This window comes from Eulemur rufifrons, chromosome 6, assembly GCF_041146395.1.
Source record: "Eulemur rufifrons isolate Redbay chromosome 6, OSU_ERuf_1, whole genome shotgun sequence".
Lineage (NCBI taxonomy): Eukaryota > Metazoa > Chordata > Mammalia > Primates > Lemuridae > Eulemur > Eulemur rufifrons.
This window is the reverse complement of record NC_090988.1, coordinates 11,908,752-11,925,472: the sequence shown is the minus strand read 5'-3', so window position 1 is coordinate 11,925,472 and position 16,721 is coordinate 11,908,752. Positions and strand designations below refer to the sequence as shown.

The 16,721-nt window shown below is 37.4% G+C and overlaps 1 protein-coding gene across 3 annotated transcripts in view; it reads left to right on the top strand.

Annotated features, from left to right (window-relative positions):
* VWA5A (von Willebrand factor A domain containing 5A) overlaps window positions 1-16,721 on the top strand; it is a 31,794-nt gene that overhangs the window by 11,837 nt on the left and 3,236 nt on the right. For 2 of the 3 annotated variants that reach the window (XM_069470758.1, XM_069470760.1), the window contains exons 11-16: window positions 6,241-6,355; window positions 7,117-7,281; window positions 7,561-7,661; window positions 7,949-8,184; window positions 15,517-15,651; window positions 16,316-16,446. In XM_069470758.1, the coding sequence (XP_069326859.1) occupies window positions 6,241-6,355; window positions 7,117-7,281; window positions 7,561-7,661; window positions 7,949-8,184; window positions 15,517-15,651; window positions 16,316-16,446 (883 nt within the window). Of the gene's footprint in view, window positions 1-6,240; window positions 6,356-7,116; window positions 7,282-7,560; window positions 7,662-7,948; window positions 8,185-15,516; window positions 15,652-16,315; window positions 16,447-16,721 lie in introns of those variants that run through there. The other variant, XM_069470759.1, reaches the window with a different exon arrangement.

Genomic DNA, 16,721 nt, shown 5'->3' with positions numbered 1-16,721 from the left:
AAAAATAATACTGCTATGAAGATTCTTGCATTCTTGTACATGTTTTTTTTGCAGACACACATGTATGTGTGTATACATATTTATATACATATACATTTCTTTCAGTAAACAGAATTGTGGAATTTCTGGGGAATCACAAACAGTTCTGTAAGCTATTGTACTAATTTAATTCACCCCAGCATTGTAGGAGGATTCTAATTGCCTCATTGTCTATCTAAAATTTAGTGTTATTTGTCTTTAAATTTTTGCCAACTTTATGTGTGTAGTGGTATCTTAGTATGGTTTTAATTGATATTTTTCTGATGACGAATGAAGTTGAGCACTGTTTCATATTTGTTGGCCATTTGAGTGTTCTCTTTTGTGATGTGCTTTCAAGTCTTTTTCCTATTTTTATTTATTAATTATTTATTTATATTACATTGATCCATAGTTGATTCTATGGTCTGGATACAAGCTCTTTCTTGACCATATAGTCTAAAAATATATTTTCTTAGTCTACAGCTTATTTTTTTTTACCCTTAAAATGTATTTGAATAATAGCTGCTCTTAATTTTAATATAGTTCAATTTTTTTTTTGTCTTTTCCTTATGGTTACTGTTTTTTGTATCCTGTTCAAAAGTCTTTCCCTAACTGAGGTAGTGAAGATTTTTTATGTTGTTGTTTTCTGGAAGTTTTATTTTTTCTTTTATATTTAGACCAAGAATGCACCTGGGATTTATTTTGGTGCATTGTGTGATGTAGGGGTCAGATTTCATTTTTTTTTTTTTTGTCACCTGTGGATATCAAATTGACTCTATACCATTTATGGAAAAATTTGTCCTTTCATCAGTGATGTGCAGTGCTGTCTTTATCACAAATGAGCACATATATGTATCTGGGTTTTTTCTTGGTCTTCTGTTCCATACATTGGTCTTTTTATCCAGACATGTGCCAGTACTAAATCATATAAATTAATATAGCTTTATGATAAACACTGATTTCCAATAAAGTAAGTCCTCAACATAGTTCATTTTCAAGATTGTCTTAGTTTTATTGGGCTCTTAGTGTTTGTATTTTAGAATTAGCTTGTCAGTTTTTACCACAAAAGGAAACCTGTTGGGAAATTGGGTAGAACTGCATTGACTTGATTAGATCAATTTGGGGAAGATTTGGTATTTACTCTATTTACATATATTTGCATTGATTTTGGTCTTTCTTGATTTCTTGAAATGTTTATTTCCAATATTTTATTTAGAAAATGTAAACCTTTAGAATAGTTGCAAAAATAGAACAATGGACACTCATGTACCCTTCACCCAGGTCTATGAGTTGTCAACCTTTTATCATGTTTGCTTCAGCTGTTATTTTTTGTCTGAAACATTTGAGAGAAAGCCACAGATACTGTAATGCTTTTATATAAATGCTTATGTATTCATCATAAGAATAAGGATGCTCTGCTAAATCACCATAAGAATACTCAATTCAGGACATTTAAAATTCACATAATATTATTATCTTAATGTAGGCCATATTTGCCACTTTTTCTTTATATCTTTTATAGTTTTCCATATTCTTTGTAGTTTTTTGTCTTTTTTGTGTTTGGTCTGGAGACAAATCCAAGAACAAGTATTTTATTTGGTCATTATGTCTCTTTAGTCTTCTTTACTCTGGAATAGTTTCTCAGCTTTTCATTCTCTGTCATGACACTCACATTTTGAAAGAGTACCAGCCAGTTATTTTTGTAGAATCTCCGTTTGTGTTTGGTGTGACTGTTTAAATTCACATTTAGGTTAATATTGAACATTTTGGCAGAAATATGTGAAAAGTAATGTCCCTCCTGGTGATGTTAAGATTGACCACTTAGTTAAAGGCAGTGTCCAACAGGTAACTTTAAAAATCTGTAGCCACCTGGTTCTCAGCAAATGATTACTCCGTAGTTTTAGCATTTTCCGGCGATTACTGCCCAAGTCAGTTATTACTATTACTACGATTACCAAATGGTTATTTTTAAAATTCTGTCAGCTTTCCCACATTTCTTAGTTGACCTCCTCCTGTAAAGAAAAGCTCTTTCTCTTCCCTCTCCCTTCCTTCCTTGTGTTGTATCAACATGTACTCTCAGATTCTTTCATTATTTTCGACTTATTCATTTAGATTCTCAAAATTTTCAGGTGTGGCCAGTGAGAGCCTTTTAACGTCCTCCCGTGTCTATTTCACTTGTCTTTGCTTTCTGCGTGCTGCCTTTCTTTCTGTGACAGGATGGGTTAGACTCAGTTGTACTTCCTAGCCCTGTAGTCAGCTGTTTTCTACAGGAAGCTCGGTTGCTTTTCGTGACAATGATAAATAGAAATCAGCGTTTGAGTGCCAGGTGTGCTTTTTGCTATCAGGCTGTTATTGATTCCAGGCATTTTCAGCAGATGGAACTGGCAGATGTTTAAAAAAAACTTAAATTTTATTCATGCCCCTACTTCAAAGGTAACAATGTAACCTTCTTTCTTTTTTGTCTCCGATTCCATATTTATGTCTTCTTTTCTCCATTATGAAAAGCCTAGCTTCTCACAAAGTCAATAAATTTATTCATTTCCTTAATCTATAAATAAGTAGTTCATCCTTATCCATGGGTTATTTGTTTCAAGACCCCCAGTGGATGCATGAAACCGTGGACAGTCCTGTACCCTGTATAGACTGTTTTTTCTTATACGTACATACCTATGATAAAGGTTAATTTATAAATTAGGGATGACAAGAGATTAACAATAACTAATAATAACATAGAACAATTAAGTAAAATAAGGGTTGCTTGAACACGAGCACTGCCATACTGTGACTGTCAATCTGATAATTGAGACCACTACTAAGTGGCTAACTTAGTAGTGGAGAGCGTGGACAGCATGCAGTCGCTGGACAAAGGGAAGATTCACGTCCCACGTGGGACAGAGCAGAAGGGCACACGATCTCATCATACTATGCAGAACAGTGTGCAATTTCAAACTTATGAATTGTCTACTTCCGGAATTTTCCATGTAGTATTTTTGGACTGTGCTTAACCACAGGTAACTGAAACTGCCTAATCTGAAATGGCAGATAAGGTGAGACTTCTGTGCACACAAAATCTCTCTGTAATGTTTTATAATTCTTTCATAGAGGTCTTTATCAATTTTCTTAATTCAAATTTTTCCCTGGATGTTTGATGCTATTAATCTTTTACATAGTATTTTTGTAATAATTTTATTTATTAGATGTTTATGTCTATAAAGAAATTGGTTTCAATACCTTTTTGTTACATTGATCTTGTATTTAATGACCTTGATTAATTTAGATATTAATTCAATTATGTTTGCAAATTATTTTAGATTTTCTATGGACAATCATTTTTGCAAAGAAAATGGTATATTTTTCCTTTCCAATTTTTTTAATTTTTTTTTAAATTTTTCTTTATCAGGTTAAGGAAATTCTCTTTCATTTCTGTCTTCAGAATTCTTTTCTCTCTTTTTATCTTGTTTTCAAATAATTAATTGTCAAATTTTATCAAATGCTTTTTATGTCGCTGTTCAGATCCTTTATTCTTTTAATATGTGACATAATGATTATTCTTAATATTAGACAAACTTTGAATTTCTGGAGTAAATCCAAAGTAGTTTTGATATATTAACCTGTGTCAAATAGTTTTGATTCAGTAGGCTAATAATTTTTGGGGGGAGGATTTGAATCTCTTTGCATGGGAAATATTGACTTATATTTTCTTTTCTTATTATATCTTGTCAGGTTTTGATACCATTGTTGTTCTAGTATCATAAAATAAACTGCAAAATTTGCTTTTTTTCCTGTTCTCTCAAAGATTTCCTTTCTTAAATGATTACTAGAATTTGCCAGTGAAGCCAGCTGGGCCTGGAGAGTTTTTTGTGGGAAGATTTTATTTTTTCACTGCTCTTAATATTATGTTCTTGTGTTTCATGAAAGTTTGTATATTTTATACAAATTTTCAAATTTCTTTGCATTACATTGTCCATCATGTTGCCTAATACTGTTATTAAATTTCATAGAATCTGTGATGTTAGCTCTTCAATCCTGATGTGGGTTATTTGTTACTTTTCTCTTTCTTTCCTTGCCCTGCCTAGATGTTTATCAATTTTAATGATCTTTTCAAAGCACAGCACTTTTGGGTTTGTTGATACTCTCCATCATATGAGTGTTTGTTTTCTGTTTCATTAATATTTGTTCCTAACTTTATTATTTTCTTTCTTTTACATTCCTGGGGTTTATTGAGTATTCTTTTGTTAACATCTTGAGATGCATGCTTGATAGTTGATTTTTAGACTTTCTTTTCTAATGTGTTTATTCAGAGCTGTAGATTTTAGCTGAATTCTAAATTTGGATATTCCATTTTGCCATTGGCATCCACTTAAGAATATTTTCTAGTTATTATTATGTTTTCTTTCTTAGGCCTATATAATTCACAAGTACAGTGCCTAAGTTCCCGATATTTGGGGATTTTTCAATTTTTTCGTTAGTTGTCAGATATATCGGAAGAAAAATCATAGCAATTCTTTGAGTCTCTGGAATATATGTTCCCTCTGAGAGGATTTATTCTTTGCTTCTGATGGGTTGATAGACTAGGAGCAGATCATTTTAATGCAGTTAGGATCTAGTAAACTTCAGTCATTACAAGGGTTGGTTTATTTCTGATCACCTTTATCTTTAGTGTGTAGTATAGGGGTCTGTTCAAAGACCTGATGTGTTTACAAGGACACCTCTTTTTTGGAAGGCCAAATTGCTATTGTTTTTTCCTTCCACCTGTGTGAAACTGCCTAGCTTTTCAGCTGTCCATTTTGCGTTTGGCACTTGCTTCAAAGGGTAAAGGGACATCAGATGCCAGGATCGTTTCTCTTGGCTTCCCTTCTCTCCCAGGTCTCAGCTTGTAGATTTGTTTATCTTGGTATCGCTTTGATGCTTGCAAACAAATTATTAAAAATATTGTGTACAGCTTTTCTAGTTCTCTGCTGGTTTCAAACAACTCATTCTGGCATTGCCGTAAGCAGAACTTTCAAGGAGTGTTGTATTTTAAGTCTGGAGTAATATATTTAAGTTATAGTTCTGCTTGCTGGCTGTTTGGACAAATCAACTAAGCTCTCTAAGCCTTAGTTTCCTCACTTGAAAATGGGAATACTAATAGTAATTACCTTATAGGGTTACTGTGAGGGTTAACAGAGTATACCTATGTAAAGTATTAGGGATTGCACTTGATTGAAAATAAGGGCTGTAGGAAATGTAGGTATTATTGTAATTATTACTTTTATTTTTATTATCACCCACATCTAGCACTTTAGGGAGTTCTAGGCATACAGTTAGCCACCAAGAAGTATTGTTTATTTTTGGTTTTATACAAAAATTATAAAAGGTACATAAAAGTACTTTATAACAGGGTACAGGTCAAAGATCATGTTAGACAGAAATTTAAAAGTGGCGGTATCAATATGTTGGCAGACTGTATTATTTAGGGAGTATTATAACAGTTAGATCACTGCAGTCTGGTCCTTAGCCTTATAAGTGTAATGCATTAATCATAATGATGACATCACTAGACTTGGAAATAATGACTCACACTAACCCATCTCAAAAGAGACTGATACATAAACTAAAATTTTAGTGTATTAATTTAAAATGAAAGCTATTTCTGTCATGCCTTCTAAAAATTCTTATTTTAGTATTACCATTATATTCTCTGTTTCTTCTATTTAGGAGACTAAATTGTGGTTAAGAAGCTATTTGGTACACTTGGACTAAGGCAGGGTGAGAACTTTCCAGTTAGAGGAAGAGGAGGCACACTTCCCCACTCTAAGGATGGCCTTGTCAGGGCAGTTAATGACACCAGAACAATGATAGGTGGGCATTGGTGATAGTTTATCTCGTTTCCTTCATTTTCCTGGGGGATCTTGTAGTCACACAGGCCAAGTGCTCCACTGCGGTCTCTATCATTTAGCAGGTGTGTGATCTTGGACAGATTTCTTAAATTCTCTGGGCCTCCGTTCCTTATCTACAAATTGAAGTAGAAGCCTGCTTATTAGGAGTCTTGTGATGATTAAATCATATTATTTAAGGCATATTTATAGCTCCTAAAATGTAGAACATGCTCAAAAATGATAGCTATTACACCTTTATCAAGAAAGCAGATTATCTCTTGATACATTTTTGACTATTATGTGTTAATTTTATAAGTTCACTCTTTAGTTCCTGTCTCCAACCTTTATGCTTTTACAATTGCAGATGTTTCTCGTTTGGTATTGGAGAAGGTGCCTCCACCAGTCTCATAAAAGGCATTGCCCTGGCCTCAAGAGGCACTTCAGAATTTATCACAGGCAAGGACAGGATGCAGTCCAAGGTGAGAGAAGGGCTGTGTGTCCAGAGGTAACACTCCAGACAATATGTAGAACAGGGTGGGGCACACCGCACAAGGGCAAGGGGCAGCAGCTTGCCTCAGGGATGTCTTTTTTTGTATCCCCGAGGCCTTGCGCAGTATACTTAGTGGGAGGTACTTTTGGCCTCATGTAAAAGGGGGCCCCTGTCTAGAGAAATGGTATCTGGTCCATATGTAGCTGAAAGCCCAGAAACGAGATGCTGAAAGAGATTGGGGCCTGTGTATTGAAGACCAGAGACAGAGAAACTAAGAGCTTCGGCTGTCATGATTGTGGTTCTAGGTCTGTGCTTTAGGACCTCTTTTGGTACAGCATCCATCCTCCATGCAAGGGTACAAAGAAGAGGAGAAGGAACAATTGTGATATGCCTAATGGATTGGAAGAAGTGGTAAATCGGTAATTCCATTTGATCAGTCTGCACGAGGAGAAGACATCTCGATACATTTCTAAGCTCCTGTTTTCCACTTGATGCTGTCTCTTGTCTAGTCCCCTTCTCCAGGGCCTTGTTTCTCAAACATTTTCTTCATTCACACTTATGTTATTGAATTTTTCAGCTTTATAAGTAAGGCAAGAGAAATAATGCCCATCTCCTAGTACAGTATTAAGAAGAAGGCATGCTGTGTGTTACACGCCATAGCACCTGGTACATAATACATACTCAGTTAATAGTAGCTCTCATTGTCAGTATTATTTGTTTCTGCTTGTTCTGTTCCCTTTCTTCCATTAGGTTCTTAGGACCCTGAAACATTCTCTTCAGCCCGTGGTAGAGGACGTCTCTGTGAGCTGGGATTTGCCTCCTGGTCTATCTGCTAAAATGCTTTCCCCAGAACCAACTGTCATCTTTAAGGGTCAGAGGTTAATTGTCTATGCCCAATTGATGGGGGTGATGCCAGTGAGTTCCCATTCTTTTTACTTCCTCTAGTTGGAGTAGCTACCATGCTGTACTGACAATTTCTTTAAAGCTGGTGGGTAGATTTGGATGTCAGGGAGAGATTGAACTTGTAGGTAGAGCCAGCCTATGCCCTTCCTCATCATTTGGGGCTCTGGTTTCCTGGGCTACCTGATTCTTAGCCAGATATTTTAATGTATTGTGTTGGGGAGCTGCCCCTGTTCTAATCCTTTTCTTGGTGATCTCCTCCTTCCATCACTTCTACTCTTCTCTAATTTGTAGCCAGAAGAGACAACAGGAAAAGTATGCCTCAAATATGCTTTCCAGGACAAGAGTTTTGAGGATAAGGTGACATTTTCTCTACAACCCAAGCCCGATGCCAAGTGAGAATTCTGTTTTCCTTTGCTATTTTCTTCCATCCCACCCTTCCTCCCTTCCTCTCTCTATCTCTCTCTTTCTGTCTCCCCCCTACCCCTCCTGCCATCCTTGGGGTTTGGATTTGGGCTCAATTGTTTCCCTACAATCACTTTTTATTTCTAAACCACCCAAGTCTTATCTCTCCCCTTATCTGACTTTTCCTTCCCTCTGCTATTCCTAACTTTTAAGAGCTCAGAGCAACTGGTATGTGGGTGGTTTTCTCTTAGGTTCAGGAAATTTTTTTTTCTTTCAGCCTCACCATTCACCGACTTGCTGCCAAGTCCTTTATTCAGACCAAGGACATGGGCCTCATGGAGACTCCAGCAAGTTATAAAAGCAAAGTATTGAACATCAGCCGTGAGTCTGGAGTCATAAGCTCCTTCACAGCTTTCATTGCTATCAACAAGGAGCTCAAGAAGCCAGTTCAGGGACCCCTGACTTATATGGACATTCCAAGGCCAATTCTGTTAAGAAGGCTCCAAGGAAGTGGTGAGTTTTATCTCATCCAAACTCCTATGGAATAAAGGGTGCTGAATATCTGAGCACATTATTTAAAGGAAAAGGTGGTGAAACATTCTTAACTTGCCTTGTTTTTCTTGTCCTTCCACATATAGGATTTCTGGCTAGTGTTAAACTTTTCTGTCCTAGGGAACTACATTGTATCCCATTGGCAAGTAGATTTTAAATAATCCAAGAGAAAACCCCAAACATTAAAAAAAAAGATAAATCCACTTCAGATTTTGAGAGTTTGATTATTCAATGTTTATGTGCACTTTCTGTTTTAAAGCAGCATTATTGAGATATAATTCACATATCTTATAATTCACCCATTTGAAGTATACAATCCAGTGGATTTTAGCATGTTGTGCAACCATCATCACAATCAATACAAGTTTAGAGCATTTTCATTACCTAAGAGAGAAAGTCCATTACCGTTAACAATCATTTTCAATTTCTCTTCCTGACCCCCACCTATCCTCTCCTGCACCCCATCCCTCTCCCTCCATCCCCAGTAATCACTTACCTGCTTTCTGTCTCTCTATATTTGCCTATTCTGTCTGTCTATATTTGGCTACTCTAGACATTTTGTCTTTGTATCTACCTATAATTGTATATGCTTGGACCAAAATCTTCCAATTCCCCCACTCCCTAATTACCAAGCCTCTGGTAACCACCATTCTACTGTCCTTCCATGAGATCAGCTTTTTTATTTATTTTTTATTTTTTTGAGATCAGCTTTTTTAGATTCTATGAATAAATGAGATCATGCAGTGTTTATCTTTTGGTGCCTGGCTTATTTCATTTAACATAATGTTCTCCAAGTTCATCCATATGGTCTCAAATGACAGAATTTCATTGTGTTTAATGGCAGAATAGTGGTCCATTGTGTATATATTCTACGTTTTCGATATCCATTTATTTAGTGATAGATACCTATGCTGATTCCAGGTCTTGGCTATTATGAATAGGCAATACATGGCGGTACAGATATCTCTTCAACATACTGATTTCAGGTCTTTGGATATATATCCATTAGTGGGATTGCTTGATCACGTGATTGTTCTATTTTTAATATTTTGAGGAGCCTTCATAATGTTTTCCATAATGGCTGTACTAATTTACATTCCCACGCACAGTGTACAGGGGTTCCATTTTTTCTAAATCCTCACCAAAACTTGTTATCTTTTGTCTTTTTGAGTCTAACAGGTGTGAAATGATATCTCATTGTGGGTTTGATTTGCATTTTCCTGATGATAATTTTGAGGTTTTTTTCATCTACCTGTTGACCATTTATTTATATGTCCTCTTTTGAGAAATGTCTATTCAAGTCTCTTGTCCATTTTTTAAATAAGGTTATTTTTTTCTTACTATTGAGTTGTTTAAGTTCCATGCATATTTTGGATATGTTAACCCCTTATTGCACGTTTGTTCTGCAAATATTTTCACCCATTCTGTTGATTGTTTTCTTTCCTATGCAGAGGCTTTCTAGTTTGATGTAACCTATTTGTCTATTTTTTGCTTTTGTTGCCTGTGCTTTTGAGGCCATATCCAATAATTTATTGCCCACACCAATGTCATGGAGCTTTTCCCTTATGTTTTCCTCTAGTAGTTTTCTAGTTTCAGATGTTACATATAAGTCTTTTATCCATTTTGAGTTAGCTTTTGTATATGATGTGGAATAAGGGTCTAACTTTATTCTTCTGCATGTGTATATCCAGTTTTCTCAATACCATTTATTATAGAGACTGTCTATAAACATTGTGTGTTCTCAGCAACTTTCTGAAAAATTAGTTGGCTGTAAGTGTGTAGATTTATTACTGGGCTTTCCATTCTGCTCCATTGTTCTATATGTGTGTTTTTATGCCAGTACCATGCTGTTTTGGTTACTACAGCTTTGTAGAATATTTTGAAGTCAGGTAGTGTGATACTTTTAGCTTTGTTTTTTTGTTTTGTTTTGTTTTTGTTACTTGGTTTTGTTTGCTCAAGGCTGAAGCTCAAGGTTGCTTTGGCAATTTGGGTGTTTTATGGTTCTATACAAATTATAGGGTTTTTTTATTTCTGTGAAGAATGTCTTTGGTATTTTGATAGGGATTACATTGAATCTGTAGATCGCTTTGGATAGTATGGCCATTTTAACAATATTTTTTCTTACTGTCCATGAACACAGGATCTCTTTTCATTTACTTTTGTCTTCTTCAATTTCTTTCATCAGTATTTTATAGTTTTTAGTATAGAGATTTTTCACCTTCTTGGTTACATTTCTTCGTAAGTAGTTTAATTATTTTTTAGTCATTATGAATGGATTACTTTCTTGATTTATTTTTCAGATTGTTTGCTATTGGTGTACAGAAACACTACGGATTTTGGTATGCTGATTTTGGATCCCGAAACTTTACTGAATTCGTTCATTACATTTAATAGTTTTTCGGTGGAGTCTTTTGGATTTTCTATATATAAATCATGTCGTCTGCAAACAGGGACAATTTAACTTCCTTCTTTCCAATTAGGATGCCTTATATTTCTTTTTCTTGCCTAATTGCTCTGGCTAGGACTTCAGTACTATGTTAAATACAAGTAGGCACCCTTGTCTTGTTTCTGAACTTACAGGAAAAGCTTTCAACATATCGCTGTTAGCATAATATTTGCTGCAGGATTGTCATAGAAGATCTTTATTATATTGAGGTACATGTCATCTCTACATAATTTGTTGAGAGTTTTATCATGAAGGGATATTAAATTTTGTCAAATACTTTTAATGCATCTATTCAAATAGTCATATGGTTTTTGTCCTTTGTTCTGTTCATGTCATTCACACTTATTAATTTGTGTACATCAAAACAATCTTGTATCCCTGAGATGAATCCCACTTGATCATGGTAAATGATGATTTTAATGTGCTTTTGATTTTGGTTTGCTGGTATTTTGTTGAGGATTTAGCATCTATGTTTATCAGGATATTGGCCTGTAGTTGTCTTTTTTTGTTGTGTCCTTGAATGGTTTTGGTATTAGGGTAATGCTGACTTTGTAAAATGAGTTTGGAAGTATTCTCTCCTCTTTATTTGTCTGTTTAGTTTTTCTGATGCTTCCTAGGCAGCTGGTTTTCAGGGAGTAGGGAAATGCAGCAGCTTGGATGAAGATGCAGCGGCACCCTGTGTGAGTGTGATGCCATCACAGCAGGGCCTCAGGGGTAGAAAGACACAGTGTCTACTGATCCCTGGAGCAGGATGCACTCTTGAGGTGTCTCTGTTTTCACTATGGTGCTGTGATGTAGCAACATGAATTATGGGCAGCACAACATGGGTCTTTCTGTGGAGTAATGTAGCAATATGAACTCTAGGAAGCTCTCTAAACAGGTCTGAGGGCTTGTGAGGACTGTAGGACTCTGTAGAAGTAACAGGAAGTGTGGGGGGCCTCCTGCTTACCTTTTCTCTACTTACAGAGTACCTCCTGGTTCCCAGCTGATCCTCACTGGGGAGACTAGGAGGTGGCAGAAGCAGGGTGTTTTCTTTCCTTCTCTATGCAAGCCATCCTGAGTGTTTGTGTCCGACAGGGTTTTTATCCTTCCCTTGCTGTTTGTACTCCAGCACTCCTCGTTAGACTTTCTAGTCAAATGTCATCGTATATTTGTTGTTTTTGTCCTTTTATTTTGGTGGGGGGTGACTGTTAGGTACCTCTAGTCAGCTATCTTGTTCACATCCTGATTAATCTTCTTGACAATTAGATGGTCAATGACCACACAGTTGGCTGATGCATAACCTGGTAGTGTTAAGGAATGGGTGCCAAGTGCCAGGAGTATCTCAGTCATAAAGCAAGCTGTCTTGATTATAGAGATTGGGGACTTGAGGATTTGGGTCAGGTAAACAAATTCCCTTGACAGAACCCCACAGCTGTAGGAAAATGTATCATATTACTTCTAGACGCAGGCTTCGAGTTGAATCCTGTATTATTCATGCAACATTTATTTCTTTAAACATTTAACAATTTTAATACCTATTATAAATTACAGTATTTATTGTTAGATATACAGTGATTAAAAAATGCAGTTCCTGTCCCCAAGAAGCTTATAGACTGGGGCAGGGGGTGAGCAGAAAGGGAGGGCAGGCAGCAAACAGATGAACAGATTTTCAAGAAAGTATAAGGAGGACTACAACACGGGGAAGCCCAAGGTGTGTGAGAGCAGGTAGGGGAGGTTTCAGCCCCGGTAGTGGTGGTATGGTAATCAAAGGAATCTTTCCCAAATAGGTGACATCTAAACTGAGACCGGAAGGGTTGGATAGATTATGCTTCAAGGAGTAGGGAACAAAAACATTCTAGGTATCAGGATCAGCATCTGAAAAGACGCATAGATAAGAAAGAATAAGCATTGATACAAATGATGTAGGTGTGATACTTTGGCTGGAATGTACAGGATCAAAAAGAGAATGAGGAAAGGTAGAAGAAAACAGAGGTCTAGGGATGTTGAGTTAGACTGTAGGAATGACTGTTCATTTGATACGGAACTTACTCAGGGTAATCATAAGACTTTGCAAGAAGCCCCATGGGCCAGGTCTCAAATTCCTAGGTGAATGATGAAGAAGGACCCAGAGACTGGTGAATGATTATGGTGACAATGATGATAGCTAAAATTTGCATGGGCTTACTAGGTCTTTTTCTAAGTACTTTCCATATACTAAGTTATTTAAACCTCACAACAAATCTGTAAGTTAGATACAGTTATTAACTCTATTTTTAGAGTTAACTGTGTGAAACAGTTTAAACCATATCTTGAGGGAGACTGAATGAGTTATAGCAGGGGGTTGATGTGGTAACTGTGTTATAATTATCACATCTATGTCAATGTGAGAATGGTTTGAGAAGAAGCAAGGTTTCTAGGGAGACTAGATAGCAATGTATTGTATTGAACCAGGAGGAAGAAGTGGTTTAAACTGAAGTGCTAGCAGTGAGTATAAAAAAGAAGAAAACAGGTATTGCAGATTATAGCAGGGTCAGTTTAGGGATTGATTGAATGTGGAGGTGGTAAGTCATTGACGATCATGCCCGGACTTCTGGCTGGCTAACTGAGTAGATTATAGAATCATTTATTTAAGTTCAGAGGAAAAAACAGGAGTAAGTTTAGAGGGTAAAATGTTGAATTATTTTTAGAGCATTTTGGACTTGAGATGCCTATGGATTATCCACAGAAAGACGTCAAGTAGGAAGGGGTATTGACAGATTGGGTGTTCAAATTCATGTCAGAGGTGAAGATATACATTTGGCAATAGTTAACATCTAGGTAATAACTAAAGTCATGCGAATGGATGAGATTATTTAGGGGGCAGGTATAAAGTGAGACGAAAAGGGGATTGAGATTGAAACCCTGAAGAATACCCAGTATGTAAGGGGTGGATAGTAGAGGGGTCCACAACAAGAGTAAAAAGGAACCAATGAGGTGGGAAGAAAAGGAGTACCTATTCAAGCCAAAGGAAACTGTGTTATAACAAAGGGAGTTATCAAAGTATCAGATGTTACAGAGAAGTCAAAATAAAAACTGGAAAGGGACTATTGGGTAATATCAAAGAAGTCCTGGATTATCTTACTAAAAACAATTTCATCAGTGTGGTCAGGAGAGAACCTTATAAGATGCTAAACAGTAAATGAGAGGTGGGAAATAAGAGGCAACTTGCATGGAATCTTTTTACAAATGTTAAGCTGAAAAGCGGAGGGAATAGAGGGTGATATCTATAGAAGGTGTTGTAGGGTTTAGGTGGGTTCTTGTATGTTATATCTCTTTAAAATATCAGAATGGGGGAGATTTGAGAATGGTGCAGTGTTCATAGGAAGGTGCCAATAGAGAGGGTTAAAAATATTGGGGGCTGGGGTGTTGTATCTGAGTGGGAAGGGTGTTTGAGGAGGTGGAAGGGGATGAGATCCAGAACAGCACTATGGGATTCACTTCAGTAGGACCAGTCCATTCTCCCACTATTGTTAGGAAGGTGAAGAAATGTGATAGGATTAGATTTGTAGTTCGTAGCCTGAGGAGCAAGTCTTTGGAGTTTCTTTCTGATGAATTTTCTATAGTTCTAGTGAAGTAGACATCAAGATTAGCTAATGGGCTATAATAGACTGAAAGTGGTGGAATAGAGAATTTGAAGTAAAGGAGAAGGTTTGAAAGAGCCATTGGCGACAATTGAAGAGTGGAAGGCCCAGGGAGAAACAGACACATTTGTCAAGGAGTGTTGAGGGTCCGCTTTCTTTTGGATACTTTACCAAACTACTAAAGAGAATCATGGTTTATGTGATGCCTTTCAGCAGTATTCAGCAGCTTCAGTATAAAAATGGCGGGGTGAGAGTGTGGCTTAATTTCAAGAATGGGGTTTTGCCAGAAAGTTGTGATGAACAGAAATTAGGGACATAGAATTGATAATCTTCATAAGAGAGTGGTACAGTCTTGGGCCTGATATTTAGGCCTACTAGAGAAGGAAGTATAGATGGAAGGAGGTTGAGACATAGAAGAAAAGAAGAGGAATCAAGGTCTTAGTGGTAAAGATGAGGTCAAAGATCAGGAAAAATAGGAATCCCCGAGTTAGAAAGCTGGGAAAATCAGGTACTATATTTTAAAGGTCAGATTTTTTTCAAATTCATTTTTTCCAAGTGGAAATATTCTGCATGATAACCAGGTCATCACAGCTTGGGAGGAAGTGGCTAAAGTAGAATGGAGTGAAAGTCATCATATTTGAGGAAGTCAAGAAGCTTTGCATTAGGGTGTTGGATGGGCTATGTACATGAGTACCAAAATTTTTCAAGGTGATGGCAGGCCTTGCAAGGGAGTGGAAGTCTACAGTCTAGCTTTCAGATATTTCAGTGGATGATGGAAAGGGACAAAGAGGTTGGAAGCTGACAGTAGTGAGGACATGTGGAAGCTAGCCCAGGTGAGGGTGGAAGAGTAATGGTCTGGATGCAGCATTAGGAGCTGGGTGCTTGGAGTATGATATACATTGAGCAACAACCATTTGAGAGGGAGAGAGGGAGAATAGTTTTGGGGGGAAGATGAATTGGTTTTAAATTAAGACTTAACAGGAAGAAACCTCTTGTCCTGAAACTAAAGATGCAGGAAAGATTGTTTATTTAGACTGTGTCAGGGGTTCCAGAGGACAGAGGAGAAAGTAGGAAGAGAATTCAGAGGGTGAAGGTAGGTACAGGAGCTGGGCTTATGAGAGAAAAATGGCACAATAAGGGTGGTGAATGAAGCCAATATGGATGGGAGGTTATGTCTCAAATTGTCAGCATCTTTTGCCCACTGCAGAGAGCCTCAGTCCTAATGCTTGTACTGGTATTTTTCAGGTTTTCCCTTCAGCAGTAATTTTGGTTCTGCATTGCCTCGCAGGAGTGCTGCTTATTGTGCAAGCATGACATACTTGGAGTATGATTATTGCAGTAACTATGCATCAGTGAATCGCAAGAGCCTGAACCGTCTAGGTGAGTACCTTTACAGGGAGTTTTTCCTCACCAGTGTTTGTCTGTCACACATATAGCAGTAGCAATAGCCCAAGCTCAGAGTTGCAGGCAAAAGATGAAATACATGGCTCTCTGTAGTAAGATGGAAAAGACTCATTCTCCCACCAATAAGAACAACTTGGAAACTCACCATACAGGTGAGGTGGGCCTCAGTTTACTTCTTTGATCTATAGGGACTTAAGAGCTTCAATGCTCTCCTGTCTTTTGTCTTTCTCTACCTAGGAGGTAATCTGTTTGAAAAGCATCAGGCAGAAGGTGAGATTTGTTCAGTCCCTATATTTACGAAGGTCAGTCCAGCTACCTTCATTAATATAGGACCTTGAAACCTACACAAAGGAGTTTGTGGTGACCCCTAGTTGACCAAACCCCATTGCCATCTCAGCTCACACAGCTTGCCTGCGGGCTGGGCCTTTCATGTGCAGAACTCTGCCGCCGCCCTCTTTGCACCCCTGTGCCCTGATTATCCTTTCCCAAGTTGAGTTTGAAGCTCTTCTGGATGCTGTCTTTGACTTTCTCTCCGTAGCACTCTTGCTGTAGCCTGCCTCTGAAATGGGCAGCCTCTCCGACATATGCTAAGGGGCCAGTAGCTCTATAATTTCCCATCCTCTCTCTTTTCCCCTCAAAGCCATTAGAGAGAATCATCTTATACAGCTGATATCCCTACAGAATGCAAATGGCTCTTGGGATCTGAATGAAGATCTGGCCAAGGCCCTAGACGTGAGTTTGAAAGATATGATGGCTGCACACCCTGCTGAGGTAAGATCCAAATGACAAAAAAAGGAATAGGCATGTTTTTGAGGGAGGGAGGTAGGTAATGAGAATTGGAGTGGATCAGGACCCACCGTAGGAATGAGAATACAGGGGGCCATAGACTAAATGAATTTGCAATCAATAGAGATTGAAGGTTTTTCTAGTTATATAAGAGCAGAAAGAATAAGGAATTGATGGGTTAGCTATTAGGAGTTGATGATTTAGTGCCAATGGATGGCAAAGGGAAAGCAAAAATGCTCTTCCACTTTAATTATATTTAC